Source organism: Clarias gariepinus, chromosome 21 (assembly GCF_024256425.1).
Source record: "Clarias gariepinus isolate MV-2021 ecotype Netherlands chromosome 21, CGAR_prim_01v2, whole genome shotgun sequence".
NCBI classification, from domain to species: Eukaryota; Metazoa; Chordata; class Actinopteri; order Siluriformes; family Clariidae; genus Clarias; species Clarias gariepinus.
In genome coordinates, this window is record NC_071120.1 from 21,842,769 (window position 1) to 21,870,700 (window position 27,932).

The 27,932-nt window shown below is 40.2% G+C and overlaps 3 protein-coding genes across 28 annotated transcripts in view; 2 read left to right on the forward strand and 1 right to left on the reverse strand.

The window, feature by feature from the left end:
* camk2b1 (calcium/calmodulin-dependent protein kinase (CaM kinase) II beta 1) overlaps window positions 1-3,357 on the forward strand; it is an 87,049-nt gene extending 83,692 nt beyond the window's left edge. For all 23 annotated transcript variants that reach the window (XM_053480741.1, XM_053480762.1, XM_053480764.1 and 20 more), the window contains one exon: window positions 2-3,357. The gene's annotated coding sequence lies outside the window, so the exon portion shown is untranslated. The remainder of the gene's footprint in view (window position 1) is intronic.
* Window positions 3,358-4,420: 1,063 nt separating this feature from the next.
* Window positions 4,421-7,156, reverse strand: si:dkey-174n20.1 (uncharacterized protein LOC796174 homolog). Of its 2 annotated transcripts, XM_053480767.1 has the most exons (5): window positions 7,085-7,147; window positions 6,840-6,892; window positions 5,868-6,110; window positions 5,009-5,311; window positions 4,421-4,843 (listed from the first exon to the last, which is right to left on the reverse strand). In XM_053480767.1, exons 1-5 carry the CDS (start codon window positions 7,111-7,113, stop codon window positions 4,584-4,586), a joined length of 888 nt encoding a protein of 295 aa, XP_053336742.1. In that variant the 5' UTR covers window positions 7,114-7,147; the 3' UTR covers window positions 4,421-4,583. The 2 variants fall into 2 exon arrangements, with proteins under 2 accessions (XP_053336742.1, XP_053336741.1); XM_053480766.1 differs by having other exon boundaries at window positions 6,840-7,156.
* A 187-nt stretch (window positions 7,157-7,343) lies between these two features.
* Window positions 7,344-26,102, forward strand: si:ch211-225b11.4 (thyroid adenoma-associated protein homolog). 3 transcript variants are annotated; one of them, XM_053481756.1, is made up of 31 exons: window positions 7,344-7,506; window positions 7,973-8,156; window positions 8,268-8,354; window positions 8,440-8,467; window positions 8,566-8,714; window positions 8,792-8,914; window positions 8,990-9,110; window positions 9,288-9,430; window positions 10,497-10,581; window positions 10,681-10,817; window positions 10,924-11,121; window positions 12,284-13,001; window positions 13,125-13,277; window positions 13,368-13,477; window positions 13,591-13,751; window positions 14,245-14,441; window positions 14,541-14,699; window positions 15,688-15,842; window positions 16,190-16,327; window positions 16,416-16,520; window positions 16,640-16,840; window positions 16,946-17,096; window positions 17,189-17,426; window positions 18,494-18,733; window positions 18,908-19,112; window positions 19,524-19,712; window positions 20,827-21,074; window positions 22,979-23,149; window positions 23,521-23,787; window positions 24,845-25,047; window positions 25,191-26,102. In XM_053481756.1, exons 1-31 carry the CDS (start codon window positions 7,352-7,354, stop codon window positions 25,439-25,441), a joined length of 5,670 nt encoding a protein of 1,889 aa, XP_053337731.1. In that variant the 5' UTR covers window positions 7,344-7,351; the 3' UTR covers window positions 25,442-26,102. The 3 variants fall into 3 exon arrangements, with proteins under 3 accessions (XP_053337731.1, XP_053337732.1, XP_053337733.1); XM_053481757.1 differs by lacking the exons at window positions 7,344-7,506; window positions 7,973-8,156; window positions 8,268-8,354; window positions 8,440-8,467; window positions 8,566-8,714 and having other exon boundaries at window positions 8,802-8,914; window positions 9,293-9,430; XM_053481758.1 differs by lacking the exons at window positions 7,344-7,506; window positions 7,973-8,156; window positions 8,268-8,354; ... (1 more) ...; window positions 8,566-8,714; window positions 8,792-8,914 and having other exon boundaries at window positions 8,984-9,110; window positions 9,293-9,430.
* The last annotated feature ends 1,830 nt before the right edge of the window (window positions 26,103-27,932 follow it).

Genomic DNA, 27,932 nt, shown 5'->3' on the forward strand with positions numbered 1-27,932 from the left:
GGGACAGTCTGTTGTAGCCACATGCGAGAGGATCGTCCAGCCAGAGAGGGAGAGAGAAAGGAAGGGAGAGGGAGGAAGGAGAAGTCCAGTGTCAGTGCCTGACCCTTCAACACTGGGCTCCGGCCTTCACCTGTCAATCACGTCTCTGTGCAATGTCCACCCCGCCCCCCTCCCCTCTCCCTTGTTCCCCCTCCCACTGTGTCGCCACACCATGCCGCGTGTGTGTGTAAATGAGCCAAGCGGGGCGGTCTCCAACTCGCTGTAACGCGTCACGTTTTCTCTCTCACTGTCTCAGTGTGAATGCCGAGCCTGCGTGTTCACTCATTTTTAATATCCGAATTCATATTAATCATTGATATTATTACTGTTGTTTATTAATATGATTACTACACAGAAGCAATGGTGTGTCATTTGTACAGTTCATATTCTGGATGCTAATGGTTTCTGAGTTTTCCGGGGTTTTTTTGTTGTTTTTTTTTTTTTTTTTTTATAGATAGCATGACACTCGGTGTATCCACGGTGGTTGTTTCTATAGTAACAAAATCAGAGTTGAAGCACAGTGTTTGGTGTGGGATGATTCAAAGCTCGATCGACCACACGTGTGTGTGTGTTTGTGGGTATGTGTGTTAGGGTAGAGCTAAACAGAGTGATGCACAGCAATGTGTTTGGGGTCTTCCAGTCGTTCGTTGTTCCCTTTTTCCCTCATCAGTGAGAAAAGAACAGACATAATGACGGTGTCTCTTCTGAATCAGCTCGTCTACCTGTTGTGACTTCAGGCTGAACTTTTTCTTTTTTCTTTTTGAAATCAGACGTCGGCACGATCGTAAAGGAAACAAGAAATAATATTGCTGTGCTTACATATCGTTGCGTACTTAAAACTGATCCTCAGCAGCTCTGACGCTGACTGTAGTATCAGTATTTAAAAAAAAGAAAAAAAAAAGCCCATCAAATATTTCTTCATACTCAGCTAAGCCAGTTACTGAACTTTATTAAAGATAGTATGCGTGGGAGTTTGTGTACGTACATCAGTAGCATGTCAGCGCAACTCGCATTATAAGCCATAATTCAGCTAAAGGTGCTACATATTACTCCGGCCTGCATCTACAGTACATAATCCCCGTCTTGTCCTAACAGCACAAGCAGCACATACACGGGCTCCTTGTATTGGCTCAAAGCTGATGCATGGCTAAACAATTAATTTTAAGTAAGGGAGGATGTAGCAAAACCTTTTAAGGCTGTGAGTGAAGATCTGAATTATAATTTGACAGAACTTGTGTTTTTTTTTTCCCGTTGTGTTTTAATATCATTTCAAATTTTCTAGTTCATAAAGGTTGAATGTTTTCCTGTTATATTTAATATAAGTATATATTTTAAGGTTAGGGTTAAATAAAGTTAAGGTTAAAAAAATATATAGATCTATATATACATTTTTTTTTAAGTTTTAAAGACTTTTCTTTAAAGGAGTGTGCTTGTACTCAAAAGCAAGTTGCTACGCCAGAAGTCGAGGGATGGTCTGAGGATAAGATAGGCTGCGTATGAGGTATCGTTAAAGTGACAAACTTATCAAAGAGATATATATGTCAGGGAATATATATATATTTTTTTGTAATATAAGGAGTTTGAAAGTTCAATTATTTTACATGAAGTGTACTTAAGACAGATGACGTACAGTATTTCGCGTGCGGAAGAGCCGGGCTGTACCGGCGTTAGTCGAGCTATCGAGCTGCAGACGAGTGTGAGGGACTCAAACAAAAGAGAAAGCCTAATTAATGATCAGGCGAACGGGAGAAGCTTTTTGTCCTTGAAACGAGGCTGTTTCGGAGGCTTATTCATCATTTGTGTCCTCAGGTTGTATTTATTTATTTATGTATTTATTTATTTAAGTATTTTATCACAGGTTTTTTTTGTTTGTTTTTTTTGTCATGCTTTTTAACTTCTGTTCTTTGTACAGCTTTTTTTTTCACTCACTGTTTTACAGCATAGTGACTATCAGTCTTCAGTGAATATTATCTTTACAGCTTCGATGGGCACATTTTTTTTTCTTCTTTTTTCCCCCCTCCGAAGCCCCCTTTTTATTTTTTACAGCAAATCATTTAGTCCTATTCGTGAACTGGAGCGACCCCATAGGGCAACCAGGCTGGGTATCTGTTTTGGCTCTAGTGCTGTGCTTCGGGCCGGATGTATTTCAGAGCTGATTCTTTGTGGATCCCCTTTGTGTCCCACTCTGGATGGCTCATCTCGTCTTGTCTTGACACAAAGTGATATGAGACTAGTAGCTACATATGTTTATATGTGTGCTATTAAAATTTTTAAAAGTTTCACTCCTTTACACCAGTTCACTCCTTGAATAAAAAAAATCTTTAAAAAAAAATAAACAAAACAGCATGTAAAATGTACTAATGTTCTCTTCTTTGTGTGTTTACCATTGAAAATAATCATGTAAAATAAGTGATGCACATTATTATTATTATTATTAATATTAATAAACAGGACACAGTATTAAAGCAGCAGTTTACTAGCATTTTAGCCGAACTTTCTTTGCATGACATGTCACCTAAACACAAAGTTTGGTGTTCCTTCTCTTTCATTTTTAATTATTTTCATTTTCTATTGAATGCTGGTTAACTAAACTTTTCTCTTATCTATTTTCCAAGCTTTGTAAGTGCATAAAATAAAAAAATAATATTTTTGTCTGGAGATGAAGATTATGTAAACAAAAGGTATACTAACACTGATGAGATCAAGAGTATAAAATGGGTGATAATATTTCAAGGCATGCTTTTGTATTTAAGCTCCTTGTTGTCAGTGCAGGGGGCCGACACGTCTGAATGAACAGGAACTAACCCGAGGATTGGATTTGAAATTCCGCACGAATAATTGCTTTACTCTAATGGATAGACACTGAAGTAATTATAGCGGTGGCGCTTAAAACACTTAGACCTGCAGAGTGAACTCCCAGTTGCTCTTATTCATCAGGGAAGTCAAGATTTAGACGTACCTGCTTTTACATTGCCGGTAAGATTCCGTAAGAGGCGAAACAGCTGAGAATTTGAACACGACGGAGTAATATTACCTGCACTGACAACGTGAACACTCGACTCGGTTGTTCCAGTACAGTATCGTTTTACTCCGTTCTGAATTCCCCTGCCGTTCTTCCGTTTCACCTAGTCGCTCTGAAGTTGAACTCTTCACGGTAGCCCGCTGTCCGTTTTGGGTTCCTGTATAAGATATTAGTCTTTTATTTCTCAGATTATTCTTACTCTTATTGTTGCTCTGTTCTCAAACTTGCTATGTGTTACCTGACTTAAGGAAATGTGTTCAAGTGTTCTAAATAAAAATGAAGATTTAAATACTTAAGAGTTCTCCTCGTCTTTTTTGTTTATTGTCTTATTATTCGACACTTCATGTAAACGAATTAAAATTATGTAATTGTTGATATGATCAAGTTTCCTATGAGCAGAGGTGACCAAAGTACACAAATCCTGTACAGTTAAACCTGGGATTGCAAGCAGAATTTGCTTGTATATCAAAACACTCGTATATCAAAGCATAAGTAATAATGGAAACTCAGATGATTTGTTCCACAACCCAAAAATATTCATATAAAAATAATAAATACAAATTGTAAAGTAAAAATAAAACAAATTAACCTGCACTCTACCTTTGATAGGGCAGTGTTTCAGTTAGTGTGTGTTTGTGCTCCATCAGGAACCTCTTTAACAAGGAACATCTCTAATGACACTTGTTTTTGCTTTGCAGATGTTGACTATACGAGTGATGCATGCACACCAAGACAGAGCATGGGAGACGATTACCTACAATCCCGTAGCATGTGCATGAGAGAAGGGCCATTGGTTCAGTTGTGATCATGTGAAACTCGGCAGACAAATCATATGTGTACTACTCGTATATCAGGACCTTGCTTGTTTATGAAGTTACATGTTTTTTTAATTTTGCTTATCTTGCAAAATGCTCGCAGACCAAGTTACTCACAATCCAAGGTTCCACTCACGATACTTGAGTAAAAGTAAAGATTCTTTAGAGCAAATATTATTCAAGTAAAAGTACACACCTTCAAGTTTACTTAAGTATCAAATGTTGTATGTATTAGTTCATCTCGATTGTGAACATACCATTTTTTTCTGGCATTTGCGAGCAGCACCACCCCTGAGTTTGAACACCTGGTAGGTTATTAGGCGTGTCTTGAAGAAAAGGCAAGTTGCGCATTATGCATTATAGTTAGCAGGTGGTGAAATTTCTGCTTCAAATACTGTAATACACACTATTGTCGATAGGTAAAGCAACGCCGTGCAGAAATGTGAAGTAAAAGTTTTATATATACTGTGTGTGTGTATATATATATATATATTTTTTTTTTTTCCCTTTAACAGCAACTATGCTGAAGTGAAAAAGAGGCCGGTACTGTCTCAATAATAAACTTTACTTTACCAAGAGGTAAGTTTCTCTAGTCACATCATCAGTAGATTAACACTTTGAACAGAAAAATGAAATGATAATTACTCCATAAATAAACCCATTCATAAAAAAAAAAAAAAAAAAGGGGGAGAAATATCAGGCAGCTCTTAGACCAGTTTGACCAGTCTCTCACTAGCCTCCCAGAGTTTTCTGGCCACTCCACTGTCCTTGGCGTAAGGTTTTAACGAGGCAGGTCTGCAGTCGCTGAAGTAACCCCCGTTGTGAGCCGTGACCTCGTCCGATACGGCGCAGTGCACGACCGTCTGTGCCCCGGCCTCGCACGGGACGTAAAACATGAACATGATGACCTTCATAAGCAGCTGGTACAAAAAGGAGTAGTGGGACGTCCAGTTACTCTGCACGTAACCTGCAACGAGGAAGAGAGGTGAGAAGAAGCTGTCAGTGTTTCAGCCCTCCATTTTAAACTGTATTCTGGTTTTGCTTAGGTCCAGAGGTGGCAACATTTTGTAATTAGAGATTGAATCGCCACTTAGGTATCGTGTGTGTGTGTGTGTGTGTATATTTATTTCACCAGGATGCACAGCGTAGGCAGTCACTCCTTTGCCCTCCATGACGCGAGCGAGCTCCTGGGTGAAGTAGATGTTTGCCAGCTTGCTGCGGCAGTAGGTGAAAAAAGGGAACAGGTTGTAGTTAAGGTCCTGGAAGTCCAGTTTTCCGTACTTGTAGCTGGAGCAGGTGAGGGTGATGATGCGGCTCGGCATGCTCTCCTTAAGTCGCGGGAGCAGAAGGTTGGTCAGGAGGAAGTGGCCCAGGTGATTCACCCCGAAGCACATGGAAAAATTATCATCGGTCCAGTCCAGGACGCCGGGAACTCCTTGGAGAGAGAGGGGAGTCCATGACTAGAATACAGCGTCTTATTCACCGATATTGACACTCCGTAGTCATTGGAATTTTTAGACATCTGTCTTTACATGAAGTATATGAGTACTTATGTTTTTTTTTCCATCCATATTTTAATTCCTGTGGTTTGAGACACTGATGACCAACAAAGATGTGTTTACCAAACACTAATATACTGTATATGTTTATATTAGATCATTTATTGTACATATATTTTACCTTCTTACTGGCAAATGTTCATATTGATCATGCTCTATCAGCATCATTCTAAAATAATATATATATAATATATATATTTTTTTTTATTGTAGATGTATAAGGATCTTAAAAAAAACATGCCATGAAATTTTAACACAGTACGTGCTGTTGTTTAAAGGAGCGGTTTCTAATATTTAAGCGCCACATGCTGGCTGGAAGAGGAACTGCAATTATTGAAAAAAAAAAACTGGCTCCACCTCCTTTGATAAGATTACATAGGCCTGCGATACACACAGTAAGTCTACAATGTCATCGAAAGGTTTCTTTCTCACCTGCATTATTGATGAGAATATCCAGCCTCTTCTCCTTCTGCAGGAAGCTCTTACAGAACTCTCGGATGGACCTCATGTTGGCCAGGTCCACCTCCATGAAGAGCACATTTATGTTATGGCTCCTGTTTTGGATCTCTCGCACAGCCTTCCTGGCTCGGTCTTCATCCCTACAGGCGATGATGACTCGGGCTCCTCGAAGGGCCAAAGCCACAGCCGTCTCTTTGCCGATGCCGGAGTTACCACCTGAAAATAAAAATACATAAATAAATAAAATCAAGGTGATAAGATCGTAGACACTGAGTTAAATTAATGAATCATTTAGTGTTTAACATGATCGTATGAAATGAGACATATCTTATTAGTGTTAAGAAACATTACTTCAGTTGTACACAACGCCTTATGATTATATAAAACATATTTTCAATATATAAACGTAATATTGCGACCAACATTTAAAAATGTATTCGGTTAATCTTATGGAATTTTTTTACCCTCTTGGATTTGTGCATATACATGAAATTAATCATAAAAAGTTGAATTTTTCATATTTTTTTATTTTTTATATATATATATATACACTGGCTGGCCAGAAATATATACATAAATAATAATACTACTAAATAAATTTAAAAAATCACAATATCAGAAGGGTCAAATTATTATAAACAACTAGGGAGAACTAAATAAATACCTTAAGCATCGTTTAAATATTTTAACCAATTAAAATAATAATCCAGGTATTGTTATGACCAGAAATAAAAATAGAAATATACACTACATATGTATATACAGTATGTATTAAATGTACCATTAAAGCACAATGGCTGTATTTAAAACCACTCATCGTATAAAGCGTAGTGCACTACTCGGCGCGCGTGTGCCATTATCTCATCCCCTAGGTAGTGCTTGAATATAGGGAGCAAGCGTGATTTGAACGTCTATTTAATCATGTATTTTATCAGCTTTGCTTACCGGTTATAAGGACGGTTTTTCCATCCAGTCTTTTTACATCCATGCAGTATCTTCTGCGCTTCATCCATTTCATTAGCAGGAAAGAAAAAAGTGCAGCAAGGATTGTGTACAAAAGATACATTTTTGTCCTGCTAACTGGTTAGCTAGCTAGCTAGCTAAACGCCCTCACGTTAGCTTAACAGCTAGCTGGGACAATTGAACAAATTAACGTGTAAAATATCACCAATTCATGAATTAAAACATACATAAATGACAACTCGGTACGATTCTTCATAACCTAGCTCTAGCTTCCCGTTTTTCACTGTTATATCACTCCAACCTGTAGAAGGCGGTAGAGAGTTATAACGGCACAAGATAGCTGTAGCAGAGTAAGTGTGGCTCGATTTTATATAGCATATTCGTGCACTATATAGTGCCTAAGAGTTAAGTCCTATCACCCGTAACGGAGCGCATTAAAACAGGGAGCGAGTGTTGATTTGGGACGCGACCTGGCGTTAGAGGAAACGCAGGACATGCATGAGTTAGATGATACAACTATGATTTCTCCGGATTTAGATAAAGCCTATGTAGGAACACTTCTCAGCGTTTTTGTTTTAGAGGAGGATTTGCGTCAGGATGTGAAAGATAAGCTCGGGTTATTCTTGGAGAAGCTCGTAGAGAGTGGAAGGTTGGTGAGAATGCAGTCTAATAAAATGCTAATAAAATTCATTTGATGTTATATTAATTGTGTGTCAAGTCAAGACAAAGGAGGAAAAAATGCTGGTTTGTACCAGAGTGAGTGATAAAACTGAGAGGCATCAGGTTTAGGCATGCAACGCCAACAGGGATTGTAATGATTCATTTCAGTGAGTCGGTTCATGTTCGAATCTTTTCCTGAACCGATTCTTTTAGTCGATCCCCCCCCCCACACACACACACACACACACACACGCACATATACAATAATGTTCCATTTGCAGACTTGAGAGAATTTCCATCCCAATCAAAGTCCCAGTTTGACTTGAACAGACATTTAAACAGCAGGATGCTTATGCTGCTGTTGGTGATTGTCTGTTTGGCTCACTGCGTCTAGTTGAGTTTACTCAACTTGCAGCTCTTATTGATATGATACTTGTCTGTCTTTACACTAACAGGAGCACAATGAAGCGAGTGATGGAGCGCTCCATAGAGGACGCATTGCAGACTCTGAGGAAAATCCCACCACCTTTTCTGCAGCACTTGACGTCTGAAAATCACCGGCGCCTTGTTCAGGTCGTCCTAAGATCACAGCTGGATGCGGTGAACACGTCCACATCGGCCTGCCGCAAACTAGACCAGGTAAAAGGACGACTTTGTACGGCGAGTGTCCTTAGAGTGATAGATGTGATAGATGCAGATACCATTAGAGTTTTACGTTCTTATACACGGTCTCGATCTGTTCTGGAACAGATGTTGCAACACCTGGCTCAGGTCAGTGAGTCTTTAGTGTTTGAAGAGGTCCAGCAATGTCTCCAGAGACGACTCCATCGGGAGCAGGTAAGAGGGACGGAGCTACTACTAGATACTAGGATGCTTTCTAGGGTTTAATTTTGTTTTGACCGACTTATCGCTTCTTTTCAAGGTGTTGTCATTAAAGGACCTTCAAATACGTAAGTGACTTCCTTTAACACTACCAACCACTGTATGGTTATACACACATACTTCTATAGAAAGTTCTGACTTCTATGACTGATTGTTTTTCAAACAGTGTGTATGTTCCTGGAGGAGAGCGCGATGGGCAGAGAAGGTTTAAGACGAGCGTTTCTGCCTCTGCTGAGTAAAATCACCATGTCGTTGCCTAACATTATGAACGACGAGGCAAATAGAAATGGTCCCCTGTGTTACCAGGCAGTCAAGGTGAGCTTACTGAAGTCTGGGATAAGATTACCTTTTGGATATTTCTGTTTTATGTTTGTTTTGTGTGTGTGTTCCAGATGTGTCTGCAAATGTTCCAGCTGCTGCCTGAGCAAGTGGTGCCTCTTGTCTTTTCCAAGCAGAAAGACAACCTGCATATGAGAGAGATCCTGGAATTCCTTATTAATATAATCCTGGGACATGTGAGTGCTTTTATTTTCTGTAAATCATCCAGTTTTGTAACATGTTGCCGTTTCATGGTGGATGGTGTGTGTCAGGTTTGTAACAGGGACACGCGGCTGCTAGCAGGCACCGCTGTGGCCATGCTGATCTCTGTAGCACCGGACAATGAGAGTGGAACTTCAGCAGCCTCGAGTTTACTCCAGATTACCAACACGGGTGAGTATCTCTGTACAAGAGCATCGGCTTTACACGAGCATCAAGAACGTTATGATCCATCAGTGTGGTGTGTATATATTGTGGAACTTTTTCAATAATAAAATCAGTTTATTTTAAACTGGTGTGTGTGTGTGTGTGTGTGTGTGTGTGTGTGTGTGTGTGTGTGTGTGCGTGCAGAGCAGTGTTGTGTGACAGTAGGACAGTTGCAGGTAGACTGTTTTCCAAGAGGATGTAATGGAGTGAACAGACTCAGTGTAGCCAGAGGATTCCTGACCTGCTTGAGAAAGAATGTTCTCGTTCAACAGAGCGCCGGCAAACAGGTAGAGCGGAGAACTGAGTCAGGATAAACACGGGGTAGAACACTCCACATAGTGCCCACTACGGCACCCTTACCTTTCCTTTCCCTTCATTTGTTTTTTACTTTATTTTCTTTACCTTACATTTTCCTTTTTTGTCCCCTTTTAAAAAAAAACTTTTTTTTACCTTACCTTTCTGTTTTGTTTGTTTTACCTTGCATTTCTTTTTTTATTCATTACCTTACCTTTGCTTTTTCTCTTTTCCTTTCCTTTTCATTGTTCTCCTGTCCTTTCCTTACCTTACCTTATCTGACTGAACTTATTCCTTTCCTTTCTATTCTTTTCCTTTTCCCTTATCTTTCCTTTTCTTTCTTTCTATTTTATTTCCTTTTCCCTTTTTTCTTTCTTTTCCTTAACTTGCCTTACCTTATCTTTCTTTCTTTTAATTTACATTAACTTCCTTACCTTCATTATTTTACCTTACCTTTTCTTCCCTTTCTTTCCCTTGCGTGATCTGACGTTTTTTCTTTGCTTTTATTTCTTTTTTTTCCTTTTCTCTCTTCTTTTCTTTTTTTCCCTTCCTTCTTAAATCATAATTACATTTTCCCTGTTCTATCCTTTCCATTTGTTTTCTTTCATTCACTTTCTTTCATTATTTTCTATTCTTACCTTGTTCTTCTTTTGTTTTATTTAACTTTAGTTTCTATCAAAATGTATTCTTTCTTTTTCTTTAATCAGTGTCCTAATTTATTACATCTAGTCTCATTTTATCCTTTCCATTCGTTTCCTGTGATATATTAATTTATTATTTCTTTTTGCTTAACCGTCCTTTTATAATTTATTCTATTCTTTTCATTCTTTTCTTTCCTTTTATTTAATCATTTTCCGTCATTTCCTTATTTATTCTGTCTTCTTTAACCACAGTGCTTTGTTTATAAGCTTCTTCTTTTTTTAATAGCTCAGCACTGTTGAGAAGAACATTAACAGCAGATAGCTATCGTGCATATTAAATTTTTTTCTCTAGCATTCATCGCTGTTATAGTTTCTACCTGTATCTCTCAGCTCTCATCCATTTCTTCCCGTCTCACAGACCTGCCTCCTCCTACACGGCTTATTTCCCCTCGTCTCCGATTTGCTGCGAGAGAAACTGGACTGTCACTACTACGTGTTTCAAGGTGCCTTTATCTGTAGAGGCACAGTACATTTATAAAAGTCTATGATTTATTGTTGTATGTAGTTTTATGGGATTGACATGTAACAGTTTTTGGTTGTAGTGTTTATCTTGTGGCTGAAGTATGTGAAAGACTGCCACCCTGAGATTACGGAGATCTCCGGTGCTCACTTGCTTGATGAAGGATCGAACCTTAGAGACAAACTCGCACAAATCATTTGGGACAATGCTGAGAGCCCGGTAAGCCCGGTGTGTGTGTGTGTGTGTGTATTTATATTGCCTTTACCATGGCACTTTGTATCACTCGACTGAACCAGATTCTCTGTCTTCCCCATGTTGTCTACAGGTAGAGGGCGTGTCTGAGTCAGTACGCACTGCCTTCAGTTTGTTTCTGGAGATTTATGAGCTGGACTGTCGGCTTTCTGGAGATACTGAGAAACGACTTCATGTGAATTTACTGCACAGGATTGCAGAGCTGCCGTGGGAGTCCAGGGCCAAATACTCACCCCTATGTGCCCTCCTGCCCTATGTGGGTACAGACAAGGTACCTCTGATGTTATGGGATGTGCATCAGTTTAAGGCCTACAGAACCTGCTGTGACTGTCACCACTTGTTTGTGTCTGTCCAACTGTATGTCCTTTTTCTGTGTGCCTGTCTGTCAAACTGACGGTTTCTCTGTCTGTCTGTGTGTCTATCTGTCTATTCATCTCTCTTTTGGATTATCTGTTGTAGTCTGTCTGCCTCTCCGTCTATCCCTGTTTCTAACTGTCAGTCTACTTGTCTGTAATTCATAATGTATGTTTACAGGTTTGTCTGTATGTATGTTGGTGCGTTTGTTAAATGTCTGTCTGGCACTTTGTCTGGAGGTGCGTTCCAATCGGGTTGAAGTACACTTCACCGGGTGTTCAGCCATGTTAAGTATGATTCCAATCCGCAGCGAGCGAAATAGGAAAGGGAACTGCGAACGTTGTACTGAACAACTAAGCAACAGGTCTTTACTTCACCGGAAAAGAGAACGAAAAAGTTTCCCATTAATCAGTGCATCTGAAGCGTATAAATAATGGAGCTCATCCAGATTTATATATTTATTATCGAGGATGACATCATATTTATACGACACAATAATTTTAATTTTAATTGAATTAATAACGATTAGTATTATATACACATAGGCTATTAATCTGTATAAAAATCTCTTGTGAATTAATCAAATCATTTATTTATAAGTTGTACAGGTATTAATAGCATAGGTTTTATAATGGTATCAGTTGTTGTTTCAATAAATAATTAATACCTAATGTCTGTAGTGTGAAATATCCACAGCAGCAGCGACAGGTATCCGAGGTGCTTATGTTACCATGGTAACACTTGGAGGTAGTGCTTTCTCTGTATGTGTGTGTGTCTGAGTCTGTTTGTCTGTCTTGGCCTGTCAGTGTCTGTCTATTTGAGACTGTGCGTCTGTCTGTCTGTCTGTTCATCTATTTGTCTGTGTATTTGTCTATGGCCCGTCTGTTTCCAAATCTTTTGTCACCATTTTGAAAAAATTAAGAGATCTATTCTGCCACGTTTTGACCTTTGGTCCCTAGTGCAGGAGCGATAACTAAAAAGTTTGACCTGTTCCTCCGAGAGAAAAACAATCAATCAAACACTCAACTAAATCTCATTGTTGATAAAAATTAGATAATCTTTTTTTTTTTTCTTCCCAGGTCCTGGAGCAGTATCCTTCTCTTCCATCTCACATCTCTAAGTGCCTCTCTGCTAATCACCTCGCACCTGGGGCATCCGAGATCTACAAGTTGCTCCTTCAGGAGCAAAGACGCGAGCTTACGGTTAATGCGCTGAAAGATGCTCCGCCCACTGAGCAACACTTGGCTACCCAGTGGGTGCAGCGATGGCAACCGACAGTCCTGAAAGCTCTGACCTCCGATGTGACTCTGCTTCGGAATAACGCCTCTAGCTACCTCCTGCCCTGCACCCTACGCTGCTTCCCGGGGGCATTTGACACGCTGCTAGCCGCTCTAGACCTCGCTGCCCCGGGGCATCTACGAGCGTGGGTGTGCATCATGAGCGCCCAGCGAGCAAACGGCGGACGTCTGTCCTTGAATTCGGAGAACGACTTTGCCTTGGGGACGCTTCGGCTAGCCTTGTCGTCTCTCGACGACACGGTCCGGTTAGCAGCGTTCACCCTCATCTGCTGTAGCCCGAAGTCGAAAGAGCCTCCGTTAGAAGTGGAATGCGGTGCCATGAGGGAGTTTCTTCCTTTTAACCTGAACAGCGAGTCGTCGCCGTTTCGTCAGCAGCTCCAGGCGGGGTTAAGGAAGTTCCTCGTGCGTATTCGGGACCGCTGTATGGCAAGCCTCAAAGGTCAGAAATGTAAACGCGGCCTGAGCAAGGAACAAGAGAAAGAACTTCAACAAGGCATAGGTAAGGACTAATGTACTGTACAGATCTTCTCCATCTCGTTACTATCATTTTAGAGAATACTCAGCCATGTCCCGTCTTCGCTGTCAAGATTAAAACCACGATTGTGCGTCTGTGATTCTTCAGAATTCATCGACTGGGTGGCGCAGGTGCCGTTAGTCTCCCTGGCTCCTGGGAACAGCTTCCAGAGGAAGAAGACGGCTCTCCTGCTGCTAGCTGCAGTTCTGGAGACCTGCTCAGACTCCTGGAGTCCAGACAGGAAGAAGGGTCAGCCACCAGGTAGAGGAACAATTAAGAGCTAAAACAGTCCCAGTGTTTTAGATTTTACATTACTGGTGTGACTAACCTCTTTTGAATTCTTTTCTCCAGCTAACATGTCAGAGCTGATAAACTACACAAGAGCCAGAGGGAAGTGGGATTTCTACTGCCGCTCAAGACAGCTAGTCCTAATCGGCTGTTTGGAGGACGTGACCAATGAGGTTCCCAATTTCCAAGTGTTTTTCAAGCGACATTATTGGCAACCTAAGAGATGATCCATACAGAATATTTTAGGATGCTCTGTAACAGCATTTGTTATGCTTCTCCTCTGTAGATCCGTGAGCATGCGGCCGAGCTGCTGGTGAGATTTTTCCCGCAGTCTCTCGATTCTGATGTCGCGATCGCGCTTTTTAGCCGAGCACAGGCGCGTCTGCACAGCCCGCGTGTTCAGGAAGCCCAGACGGGGGCTCTGATGATGAAACTGCTGCTACAGAAGTGCGTTAGTATGCTTTCTAAATCTTCTTTAGCCCTGTTTTTATATTAGAAAGGGTGTTTAAGTCAAACCAGGACTTCGACACGGTTATGATAGTAAAAACTTTTATTTTATTTCTTCTTTATTTCTTTATACAATCCTTCGCTGCACTAATGCACTTATCCCAGCGTTTCACTAGTGCTTAAATACCATCACGGTAGAAAGTTTTCTATGAAGTCTGGCCCCCCAGGAACTCCTTAAATGCCCCAATATGTGAAAACTTTTCAAATCTCATCACCGTACTGTGCTTGAAATCGTCTTTTCTGATTTTTTTCCCGTGCTTTTATAGGAAAGTAATCAACAACAAGAGACTCATTACATTTTATTTCGGATTCATCAGCTTTATTAGGATAATGTTTACCAAATTTTACAGTCCTTCAGAAAAGTCCTTTTTTAAAAAAAAAAATAAGTGTTAATAAATACTTATTGTTGTGAGTCTTTGTTATGGGGCTCTAGGTGTGTGTCTCTGGCTGGTGTTTCATCTCTGGCTGGTGCGGCGTCTCTGGATGGTGCGGCGTCTCTGGCAGGTGGTAGGTCTCTGGATGGTGCGGCATCAGTCAGGCTGCTCAGACACCTGCTAAAGAGTCTGGAGCAGCAGTACCTAATTGCCAGTCAGGACATGCTGCTTGCTGCACGCTCATCACCCCTACATGGTAATACGATCAGTATATGTCCTAACACCAATGAGGCATGCAGGAATGTGTATGTGTCTTTATGTCTTCATGGCTTGATGTTTAGCTTAATGTCTGTAGGTGCGGTCAGCGCTGTTCACAAGTGTGTGCTGGACGTTCCTGGAGTTTTGGCTGAAGCTCTAGACCAGAGTATGATCTCAGAACTAGTCTCATTGCTGGAAAAGATCTCACTGCTGCTGCTTGGTGTGCTGTATGGAGATCAGAATACAGAGGACAAAGGTACGGTCAGTGAGACACTGTGAAGCGTATTACTCCTGTTGGGTTTTCTAATATACTGTATTAACGTTATGTTGAGACAGTAATGACAGCAAGGAGTCAGACTTTTTTGTATTTTTAATGTAGTGTTAAGGAATAGTTCTCCAAGCTTCCTGAATGACTTTTTTTGCAAGTTTTTGGCTCGCATTTTCAGTGTTTGAGCTGTTCAGAGGAATGTTTTTGTTTTGTTAAGCCACACAGTGACCTATAACCATATTCAAGAATAATAATAATAAAATTTTTTTTACATAAGGCATGAACAAGGTGGCGATCTGTGATTAGTATACTGATGTTGCTGGATGCTGAGTGGTTGGAACAGACGAGAGGGGAAACAAGGCTGCTCTTACCTAAACAACCAGTTTTTAAATCTTTAGGCACCGTTTTTTTGTGTAGAATTAGTTTCAGTTTTTTCTATTTAATCTACATCATTACATTTAATTTAATATAATATGAAGAAATGAGGCACTGTACTGTACAGTATCTTAAAAGGAAGATAGCTTTTTTTCCATTTATTGGATGTTTTGTCATGTCGGGTCACCACTAGGGGGCGACACATGTAATGACTTGTTATACAGATTATATATATAAAAACTTTATGGAAATCCTGATTTAGTAAAGCAATTATTGCCCATTTTCCAGTGTTTACCTAACCCTAACCCTAACCCTAGCTTTCTGATTTAATAAGTCAACATTAAGAAAAAGATGGCAAATTAATAGTTATTGAAATATTCAAATCAATGATATAGTGTTAATAAAATATGTAATATGATAATTAATTTATTAATCTGGCAGGAAGTAAAGCAGTATCCCAGATACTTGGACTTCTCATTCAGTAGATGTTTTGATAATCTGGCATGAGTATTTTTTTTTTTTCTAAATAAATAAGAAAGCATAACTTTTGCTGTACTAAGTGTTTACTTTTCCACAAATGCCTCATGGCTGTTTCTTACAGAGGTCCCGCCTTCTTTCTGTGACATGGGAAACGCCATCAGCTCACTAATTGGACCCAGTGGAGCAGGGCTGGATGATGATGATGATGGAGAAGAGAACGTGCTGCTTTCAGAAGAGCACAGTCTGGTGCTGACCTGCTGCTGGGTCACGCTGAAGGTACCACTTATAGTGGAGGAATTACTTCTCCCAATAAACATAGGAAAAACAACTGACCTTCTTACATTTTATAGGAATAAGTAAATGAATATGGAATCATTAATTATAGATGAATTATAGATTAATATGGATTCATGTGGAAATTTCCTTTGGGATCAGTAAAGTATCTATCAAAGTATCCATCCATCCATCCATGCCATGATGTAGTATAACCACTAGACATAGACAGTCCTAGGGGTTATGATAGATTGCATTGTCTTTTTATTGGTTTTAGGATCCTTAGTAGCCATTATTGTCACTTTTGCCACAGATCTCACTCCATATTACACGGCTCTCTTTCTGGGTAGGAAATTGGGATTTTTCTTGGTTCACTGGTGGAGAGGATTCTATCAACCACCCATAAGGACATGACACTGTTAACTGTAGAAGATCTGCAGAAGGCTTCGAAAGTCTTTAAGGACATTATTCTTAAATGTAGACATTGGGTAAGCAAGCTCGGATTTTTACATACCGTTGGTGTTTTTTTTTTTTCCCCCACAAACCTACAATGTTTTACTCTGTTTGTCCCTTTAGGGGGCAGTGGAGGGCTGCTGCATTGGATTCACTAAATTCTGCACCGCCCTCCTCATCAGCACTGATCCAAAGCACAGAGAGATCCCAAACCGAATTCTACAGCAGGTACAGCAAATGACGGATTCCACAGTTTGAAAAGTAATACTCCTAAGGGTTTTCATAATGATAGTGGTTTCTTATTAGTTACCCCTTTTCCATTTTGTGGCTTTTTTTGGCATTTTTAGGGTCTGTGTGTCCTTCAGACACCCCGGAGTACATCAGTGACGAGACGGGCAGCGGGTCTGCCGATGCTTATTCTTGGTGTGTTGGCAGCAGAGGAGAGTGGTACTTCCCACCCACTGCTGGCCCACAGCATCCACACACTGCTGGAGACAGCCAGAGCCCCGCTGCCCCAGAACTGGGACCAGACCCTTGACCTGCCTCAGGTACACACCACTTCCCCAATATTAGGGTTCTTTATAGACTAAACAGAAACTGAGCATTTGGACTGATTCTTTAGTTCAAATTTGGTCTTGTTTCCTGTTGTCCAGGTGTGTGCCGTTCACACAGTTCAGGCCCTAGTAAAAGGCTCCAGTCTGGGTTTAACTATCCTTCAGTACGCCCCTGAGATCACCATGCTGTCCCTCTCACTTCTCAGTTCTCCTTCTTGGTCCATGAGGAACGCTGCACTGCAGCTTTACAGTATGCACCTTTATCACCTTTTTATGTAATTTTCCTGAGTTTTAAACATAAAATACAGCCCTACTGTTGATGCCTGGATTTTCATCCCCCAGGTTCTCTCTGCTCCAGAATGTTGGGTCAGAGGCCTGCTGGTGAAGATGTCTCTGCCCAGTATGGCATGTCCTCCCCTGCCTTTTTCAAGCATTATCCCGCGTTAAAGCCGTTCCTCCTTGAGGCTTTACAAAGAGCAGCAGCGGACCTGCACGAAGCCAGACTAAGCCTTCACCCCTCTCTCTACCCGATCCTAACCCTGCTGGCCAAGCTGCAGCCTGGAGCTCAGGAACAAACACAGTATGTGTTTCAAACAGTATATTTTGTTTGGCTAAAACTTGTTAAGCTGTAAATAATAAAATTTGCACTGTGTTAATTAAATTGACAGGAACGCTTATTAAAATGGGACTTTTACATTTATTTAATGTCACCCTTGGTATTATAAAAAAAAAAAAAATTAAGATTCTTTTTAAGTTACATTTGTTTGAGAGTGCAGAGTGGACGTTGTGCAGTAAAAGTAATATGGTTTGTATAGGGATAGAGACCGATATGGATTTCTTGCTAAAACTTAATTTGTGTCTTTTTTTTTTATGGAGGAATCTTGTCAGAATATAGTACATCATATTTATTATACAAGGGTGAGTCAAAAATTATCCGCACTCTGGTCGTAGAATTTATTTTAATTGATTTTTAGAAAAGACAAATACATCATTTTTCAACGTAATCACCTTGCCTTCTGATACACTTTATCCATCTGACAACAAGCTTTCGTATTACTTACATTTAAAAAAAAATTACAAGTAACAAATCACAGAAGTAGCTCACGTGTATTGTACAATAAATAGACACTGTAGTGCACCAGATACCAATATTTACAATTATATACAGTATTTTTAGTGTATTAGTAAATTTATAAAAAGTCCGGTCTATTGCATGTGTGTGGGTTGGGGGCTTTGTGCGTGAGAAATGAATCAGTCTAGGAGCATGATGATAGAAAATGTCTGTTCCGTAAATCTGTCCTGATTGTGAATAATCCAAATTTCGGAAAATCCTTAACAAAACAGAGTTCACAGTCCAATACAGTGGAAAACAGCTCTGAAACAAAATTATGTTAGGGATTTCCCTTATAACTTTAAAGTGCAGAAACACTTACGAACATATCCGACTTATGAACATGCTCCCGGGAAATGGAACTTGTTTGTAAGTTGGGTATATATTTTTCATTGTATTGGAACCAAACTCCCTAAACATATGACGTCTGCTGTAATGTACAGAAATCCTACGCCGTTGCACTGTTTGGGAAAAAATTATGGATTTATTAAAGTATAACTAACTGCTAAGACTAATTTTTGCATCATTTGTCACAGAGCTCTGTCAGACTTCCTGCCTCCACTGCTCCAGCTAGCTGCTAGCCCGGTATATGGCGTGCGAGCAATGTCAGCCCAATCCCTGGTTGCTATGATACCACCTACAGAGTATGTGGCAAGAGTACTGAAAATAGTGGAGGAGCTGCCCGAGAAGCCGAGTAGCCCGAGCTGTCACAACCGCGTGCATGGCCAACTCCTACAGATAAAGGCCATCCTGACCAGAGTCCTTCACGCTGACAAGTGAGAAGCCTGCAAATGGAGTTTTTGGAATGGAAAAAATTTTAGATTTTTTTTTTTTCACCAGTGCAGTTCATCTTCTGCCTACGCACTAGTTACATAACTGTACCTATTTCACTTGCCAGTGTCCGTTCCGAGTGCCAAATCTAAAGGCGAGTATTGTGTTCATATCTCTAGTCCTCACCCATCCTCTCTGTGTGGAGTGGGGGAGGCGATGGAGGCTCGACTTTGGCTGGCGTCCCACAAGCAGAGATGCCCTTTGGTGCGCCAGGCATATGTTTCCATGCTGAGGCTGCTGAGAGAGAAGTGCACGAGGGCTTTCCTTACGAACCTCGGTACTCTGCTGATGGAGGAGCTCCATCGGACGCCACACGCTTTAGAGGTGCAGACATGTCTTGGTTTTGCCTTCAGAGAGGATATAAAGGTTTATGAGCTCGACTAGATTCCAGCCAGATTATTCATAACAGGAAAGGTGGTCTTAGGCCAGAATGTACATTTCTAATATGGTCCAGGATTTATCTTAAAAGCTTGACATCTCTTAAGTGTCTTTGCCAAACGCATTAATGCTCACTGCATGTGCTATAAATGCTTAAACACCCTTAGTGCATTATAGCCGTAATCAATAAGTCACATTCAGACTTGTATAATTTTTTAGATGAGATTATCGTAAGCATCAATTTACCAAAAAAAAGACTAATAAGTGAGCAGTTAAAAGTGAACATTTGAATGTAAAAAAATTGGATGCTAATTTGTTTAAGTTTAAGCCATAAATTTGTTTAACATTTCTGTTCAGCTTGGCTCCGCCTCCTTCCACCGCAGTGCAGTGCACTACCTGTGCGACGATCCTGACTGGGCATGCCGGGTGTGGCCTCACCTGTCCGGTGGGAGTGCAGTTACTCGTCTCGCTGTGGTCACCTGGATAAAAGAGGGGCGGGGCTGGAGAAAAAGCCACCTACAGCGCGAGCTGGAAAAAGCACTCCAGGTATATAAATAACCTCTACAGTAGCTTCGTCTTTTCAGATTTTATATCTCAATGTGACTTCACTTTCACAGATTCCATATAAGGACATCCTGCTGTTGGAAAGCTCAGTCTTTAAGACATTGGACTAGCGATCAGAAGGTCTTAGGTTCAAACCACAGCACCACCAAGTTGCCACTGTTGTCCCCTTGAGCACGTCCCTTTTACCCCTTAACCACTCAGATGTTACAATGAGATAGAATGTACGCCGATCTTGATAAGGCCGTCTGCCAAATGACGTAAAAACAATTCGCTTTCAGGGTTGTACATTGCACTGGGCTGCTGCATCACTGATTATTTTTTCTAGTCATGGTTTTATTCCGCACTTATCGAAGTGGGATTTAGGCCAGATGGATATCATTTGATTTTGGCAAAGCCTTAACTCTTTTGGCATGCACCATGTTGCTTCTGTTTATTATTTAACACACAATGAAGGGAAATTAGGACTGCCGCTGACCATTGATATGCAGCTCATGTTCTTGCTTGATTAGGGAACGTGAGCGCAGCTATTGTGTTCTCGGATTAGTCACGATTTTCCGTTCTCGCCACAATATTACTCGACTTAATGGTAAGGTAATCATTTACCTGAATTCAGCTCCATATTTTACTCAGTAATTCAGAATAAAACCTGAAAGGGTAGCGGTATATCTCGCGCCACAGCATTTCCATCTTTTATGTGTGTCATGAAAGGGCTATTCGTGTTGCACCTTTTTTCGGTGGTAGTGCTGACTGAGCGGCTGAGATTCCACGCTGTTGATCAGAAGGTCGTAAGTTCAAATTCCATCACCATCACTGGTCCGTGAGCAAGACCCTTAACCATTATTTTGTACTTTTTTTTTTTCCTGTCTCTGGTGTAAATTTCCTTGGATGAACTCAAATCATCAAAGCTTTTAAACAGACAAGGACTGATTATATTTGCTGCCGTAGATTTGTGTATGGTTGAAAACATCCTGCACTAGTGCTGCACTGAGATCAGTATGTCACAGTGGTTTTAGTGGACTGGATCAGCTGATTTCAATGCACCTCTGAATCCCAATCAGGAGCATTTAATAACGATGTATATACGTACTCCGTGCAGGTCAATCTGAAGGAGGCGCTCTTGGATCAGGATGTTGAGTACAAGGGAGCGTACTTATCAGCACTGGTGGAAGTCATGACCCCGGATGTGTTGAGTCAAACCCAGCCTCAGCGCCTCTTATTCAAGCTTGAAGAGGCAGAGCTGCACGAGTCTGTCCATCTTCTGTTAAAGGATCTGGAAGAGAGCAGAGGAGGGCCAGAGTTCCTTTCTCAGACCCTGTGTGCTTTGTCTCTACTGCTTTCTCCAAGGTGATTGATCTAATAACGTTTTCACTTTTATTGAAACTGGTTGAGCGCTGTTCCTCGTTCACCAGTGATCATGAAAATGCATAAACTGTAAGACCTGGATTGTCACACTTGTTCATGTTAGAAGACAGATATTTCCTCACAAGGGGACGCAATTAGTCTAGTTGCTTAAAGTACATACTTCACACTCCTTATATTTTAGCTAATGTTGCTGTATGAATTGTGTTTTCTTTTTTTCTAAGAGTGCTAACGAGTTGCTTCTATAAGAAATTTTATAGTAATTATTGCACATTTTACCTGAAGGGTGCCAATAATTATATTCGTATTCATGTAATGTTGTTACTTGTTTACCTACATCATTTTTACCCCCTTTTTGACAAGATTAACAAAATTTTTTAATTGAGTTGCAACACTAATCATGCAATTTTAATCAATGTTTTGTTGATCAAATCCATTAATTGAATCATCGGGACAATTAATCAATTCACACGTAATTGTGAACACTTAATTAATTAGATAAACTTATTAAACCTGAAATTCCGTTTCGAATACGCATTCCTAAAAAGAAAAAAAGATCGGACTGCTTGTATTTTCCTGCAACACAAGTTACATGACGTTTCAAAATTTGTATCGGATACATTTGGTAGTTTTTAATACTACTTTTAATACTTAACACCTTTTACAAATATATAGATGGTTGAAGAAAATCAGACATTATAAATAAATGCTGTTAAAGTAAATTAATTCGAATTGAAAATCGCAGTGCCTTAAAATGAAATCGAATCGACAGACTGCCTGTAATTCACACACTTCTAACCTTTCCATTCATCTGTAGTCCAATTAAGGACTGTGGATTGACTATTGTATTTATTCCCATTTTTACGACATTGTTAGGACTTCCAGTCAACATTCACACGCACATTCACACACTACGGGCAATTTGGGGACGCCAATTAACCTGATCTGCATGCCTTTGGATTGTGGGAGATAACCAGAGCACCCGGAAGAAACGCAGACCCCGAGGCGGGAACCGAACCCGGACCCTGGAGGTGCAAGGCAACAATGCTCCTCCTAACCTTTATCCACTGTATATTTCTAAATCTACTACGATTTACAGTTTTTTTTCCTCTGTACCATGAGGGGAAGAAGAGTGGAGTGGAAAAGTGGAGTTGTTGGAAACAAAGTTGTTCTTATGAAGATTTAACATGCTTTTATATATATATATATATATATATATATATATATATATATGCTAATATGTAATGGTGTACACTACCGTTCAAAAGTTTGGGGTCACTTGCAAATTTCTTTGTTTTTGTTTAGTGATTTATTTTCTACATTCTACAACAATACTGGGGATTTCAAAACTGTAAAATAACACATATGGGATTAGGTAATTACGTAAAAACAAAAAAAAACAACAGTTAGTTGTTATTTTAAGACACAGAGGTCAGCCTTTCTGTAATAGTTCTTGCAAGAACAGTATTGTCAAGTGCATTTGCAAAAAACCGTCAAGCATTATAATGAAACTGGCTCTCATGAAGACCATCCCAGGAGGGCGAGACCAAAACCTACCTCTGCCGCAGACGAGAAGTTCATTTAGAGTTATCAGCCTGAAAAATGACCAATTAACAGCACCTCAGATTAGAGGCGTTATGAAGTCTTTACAGAGCAGAAGTAGCAGAAACATCTCACCATCAACTGTTTAAAGGAGATTAATGCATTTTTTGGCGCCTTCAGCATTCCTTTACAATGTAGAAAGATATAAAAATCAGGAACGATCATGGAGTTAGAAAGTGACCCCAAACTTTTGAACGGTAGTGTATATAATAAAGATGCAAAGGAGATAGAGGGAGTATTTCTATAATATATTATGATTTTTTTCTCTCCCTCTCTCTCTCTCTCAGCACAGACTTGGCCGTACTGCAGCGCTGGTGTGTGTTATTAGAAACACACAGACGTGCCGAGGCTCCTGAAGCTCTGCGACTGGCCTGTGCTCAGGCTCTGGCTCTGACCGGCGCTGCGATAGTAGCCCACAGCCTGCAGTGCAGTGCCGCTTTAAAACCCCTCAGTACCAGGTACATTGTTTCCCGTTATATTTTTATGCTCCCCCAAAAAAAAGTCACATCTCAGGGCTGATTATATAGTTTTACAAATGGTTCTGACCTGTGAATTGAACACCCAGGACAAAAGTCACCTTTAAATCTTTGTGTTATCATCTCGGCCACCAGCACTTTAGCTGCGTACTAAAAACATGGCTTTCCAAGCTCACATTGTTTATCAGGTCTTTGGTTTCCTTATCAGGTTTCCCGCATACAACCCTCAGTCTATTCAACAACCCTGTTTGCAATTTGATAACATTCATTATGTTTACGCTGTTGGCAAGAGGTTGAATGAACATCGCAAACAACTGAAAAAGAAGAATGTGTGTGTGTTTGTGTGTGTGTAGGCTGATCAGTACGGGCGTGCACCTACTGCAGGATCAGAGTCAACTAGTGAGAGCCCAGGCCGCCATCTTTGCTTCTGTCATCCGCGAGTCTCAAACAGGAGAAACGCCACCGAAGTGCTTCCTCATGCAGAGCAACCAATCGCTGCGTATACTGCTGGACCGGCTGCTGGGGGAATTCTGGGACAGCGAGGACACTTTGGAAGCTGTGGTGTGTCATTTGCCAGATTGGGATGTCAGAAGTGTACTTCAGGAGGCCAAGCTCTCACAGTGAGCCTCACACACGCACACATTCTCCGACACTGCACAGTGTTCCACTATACCTGCTCTTTGATTAAAAATCTTTCCAGCGAATGCTCTTAGTCTAGTTAATAAAAGCATGGCTGTATATATGAGCTAAACAAGGCTAAAACATCATAGGCATACTTGCTAGCAATAAAACAGTCAGACTAGGTACTAAAACAGTCAGCCACTAGAATCTCAAGTCCTAATAAACCTTTATTATTACCTGAAACCTCTCCGTAAATCATCGCATTATCTCCAGGTGGACGTCAGAGAACTAAGATAAAGATTGACAGGCTTATTATTGAGTAACTGGTTTGAAATAAGCAAGAAAGGTACGTAGTTTGAGTAAAAAGCCCAAATCTGGACCCACCAACATATTTCGAAAGTTTAGGAAGGTAAAGAGGTCACTATCGTGATAGGCCTAAGAAACTCAGGACTTAGTTGTGTGTAGAGAACTTAATGATTTAAAGATTCACATCATATTATGTTAGGGCGAAGTTACTCACCGTTACTCATGGTTTTGTTTGTAATTTACGTAAAAGACGCGTATATCATATATATGTAGCTTTTCTTCGCAGGTAACTCCACTTACACTGACTTTATTTAGTTAAACTCGTGCCTTTATGAGTCTCAGAAAGCGAGAGTTCATGGTTGTATATTTATAACCATGTTAATACGAGAATTTTTTTATTGAGCAGAGTAACTTTTCCTTTATACGAAAGTACTACTTAACATCACGAGTGATGCATTTAAACCCACCTCTGGGATCCCCTCAGTTGCCGTTAATGGTCTCCCGCTGTGCATCTCCAGAATCTTTACGGAGACACCATTGATGAGAGCAATTCACACAGATAGATGAAGTTGTTTAGACAAGGCGAAACCACACAGTGGGGGACCATCAAGTGCAACAAAGAGGATTCAGGGCAAGAGTTACACCCTCTTTTGCATTACTTTCAGTACAACCCTAGTAATAACGTTAATATGAAATATCAAAATACAGTATTGTTTTGGCATTGTTTGTTTTTATTCCCTGTGTTCTCAGAAGCAACAGTCTGTACGAGCAGGACAACGCAAACATGTTTTTGGAGCCCTCTGTGATTTCCGAGACCGTGCTGCCATATTTGCTTTGCCTGGCAAAACGATACCCAGAATCCTCTGTTGTTGCCAAGACTCTTGATCAGTGGGAGGAAGAAAATACAGTGTCTGTCAGAGAGAACCTCAGCATCTGCGCCAAGCTTCAATTAGGTAATTATAACTGACGATCAATTACTCTATCGATTGGCTTAAATATAGCTATGGTCATGTGACCCACAGGTAAATTTATTAAAACACAATAGTTAGATCAGTACGTGTATTATTAATTAGACCGTGTATCTTATGTTATTTAGGTGAAACCCTGGATTCTGATTGGCTGAGTGTACTGATGGAGCCGCGTTTCCATGGCGCCCTTTGTGGGCTCTACGCCAAAGCTGCCTTTCTGCTGCAGATAATCAGCGTTTGTAATAAACCACGACCCCCAGTTGACCCTTCAGTCTTAGCGCAGGACCTGCTGGATTTACACAAACGGCTTGGTCTGGGTGGAGTTCATATCGCGGACAGTTTTCTTAACGCCATTAAAAACAAAACGCGTCTAAATTGATGCAAATGGATTTGAGATTGTAGTATTGTAGCTTCTGCTACTTTTGGATTTTGGTCGTGACTGTGGGTTTATGCTCTAAAACTCTATGGGCTATATGTCTTCCAGATAAAGTGCAGGTACAGCGATGGACAAAGAGTCAGTATTACCCTGATGAGTAAAAGATGGTGTGGTTCTTAAACGGCAGGCAGTATCGCTGCGCATGGACCCGGATCGTATTACAGTGAATGCAGGCAACTTTATTTAAAGGACTACTGAAATAAGTTCAGAATTCTGGTAGATTTCTTTTTTAATTCTTTCCACCCATTATATTAAAAGCCTGGGTAGTATACAGTACATTTTCGTCTTTAGCAGCACTGCACTGTGCGCAAGCACCACATACTGAAATAGACAACCCTAAAGGTGCAATGTGTTAAAAGATCTTGATCAGAGGACAAGCACAAGGAATGTTTTCCTGCACCTGCACTTCACCTAGTGAGCAGCAGGGGGCTCTCCAATGTTTAGACTGCTCCTTTAATTATGAGCCTTTAATCGTATGCTAGAACACTCTTTACCACAACCCCCAGGAAGTAGATTATTTTGAATCAGTGTTTATTTATAACTTGTTGATATCTGGTTTTCTTGATATGTTAAGATGATGTGTTGAATAAATCTTTTTAACTTGTATTGCTTAAACCTCAGAATCAATCTACTTGGACTGTTAGAACTGTAGTTGTTTTTGGGTAGATGATACAAAATGCTTTCGAAGTCTTTTAAGAGTAAATTACAGCAATAATGTTGGAGAACAAGAGAGGTGCTTGATTGATGATCTGTATAATATTCTTCTTCACTGGGATTTCAGAGTGCTGTTTCCCGAAACCGGTTTCATCTGCCTTATTCCAACCCGCAGCATCTCCTCTGACCCACATTACCACATTAACTGCATTCACGTCACATTTTTTTCTCTCTCTCTCTCTCCACTTGTACTATGCCTCTATACTCCTATATTCTCCCTCTTTCATTTATCTCATCCCACTACATTAGCCGTGTCTGATCTGGTTTCCTCGGCAGCGGACGGAGTGCTCGTATCAGGCTGTGATGTAATGATCGTGGCAGCAGCTTTGATAGAGTTGGCTAAAGTGAATCATCAGGGGAACACGGCGTGCTTTAAGCTTCATTACAGACCCATCTGCCAGGTGAAGAGGCTCACGTTTGTGTCCACGGAATGATTTATTGCGTAGAAATCCTTCACATTTACCTCTGAGCACATGTGTGTTTTTTTTTATAACTTAAATTGAACAAGCCAAATTTTTATCCTTTTTCTGTGTGAAAGGCAAAAAAGTATTGTTCCATTTCTTTGTAGGTTTTAAAATAAGGATGATCCCTATTCTTATAAGGATTTTTTTTCATTGTATTGTCCACCTTAAGTCATGACTTTGGCGTGTACACGTCTTGTAGCATGCCTCTACCTGTTTTCTTCCATACTGTAAAATCATGTCTTAACAAACAGCTGGTTGTGCTGTTGGGTTTTTCTTTTATTAAGCTCAGCAGTGCCTTGGAGAATCACCTGACTGAAATTAAAGCAAATCTTGAATATCAGGAACCTAAATATAAGACATTGCAAGCAAGGTTTCTGAGCACAGAGAGACACTAGATTAACAAAAAAAACTGGAAAGTTTTATTATGGAAACTCTGTGGTATTAATTAGAAAAGCTGCCAGTTGGCCAGGGCGTGTGCTGTTTGGCCCGAGAGTGTTGTGGAACAGGAAGCTGACCATCTGGTCTAATTACTTTTGCCTATTTCTCTAAAATGCTGTAGCATGCCTGGTAAAATAGCATAGTTCATGTTCACATGGTGAAACAATTAGACACTATGCAATCGGGCCTTTTAGCCAGATATCTCTCTATTTAAATTTTTTTTTTTTTGGAGGGGCACAGTGTAGTTTACAAAAAAAATTATATATATATCCTTGAATGTCTAGCTCTGATTCCTGGTAAGACATGCTGAAAAGATTGATCTATTCCCAAATGCTAGGAGAATTTATTGTATTATATGTTACAATTTCCGTATATTAATTACGATTTAAGATATTTTATATCCTATTAGAAATGTTTTAGGGGGAAAAAATTTAAATGGAAAGCAACTGATTCCATCAGTGCGTGAAAGAAATCTGGAATGAAGAAAGCAAGAATAAACTGAGAATTAGGCGTCTGTTTACAAAGCCACTGCTCATGTGAACCTCTGGACCTCTCTTTTGTCTAACAGTTAGCAGCTGCAGCCTACTGCCAGGGTTTCCTTACATTCAGACAGGAAGATTGATGAGTGAATAGGAAAAGAGGTTGGGGGAAAGAAATACAAGTCCAAGGAAACGTCAAGGACATTCTCGTTTAAAGCTACTGTAATTGTATTTTGTTTTCAGCAGGCATCTTAAGCTAATGCTTTGAAGACTTTTTTTCATTATAACTTTGTCCAAAATGTATTATACATAAAAAACAATGCTTACTTAAATGGAAGT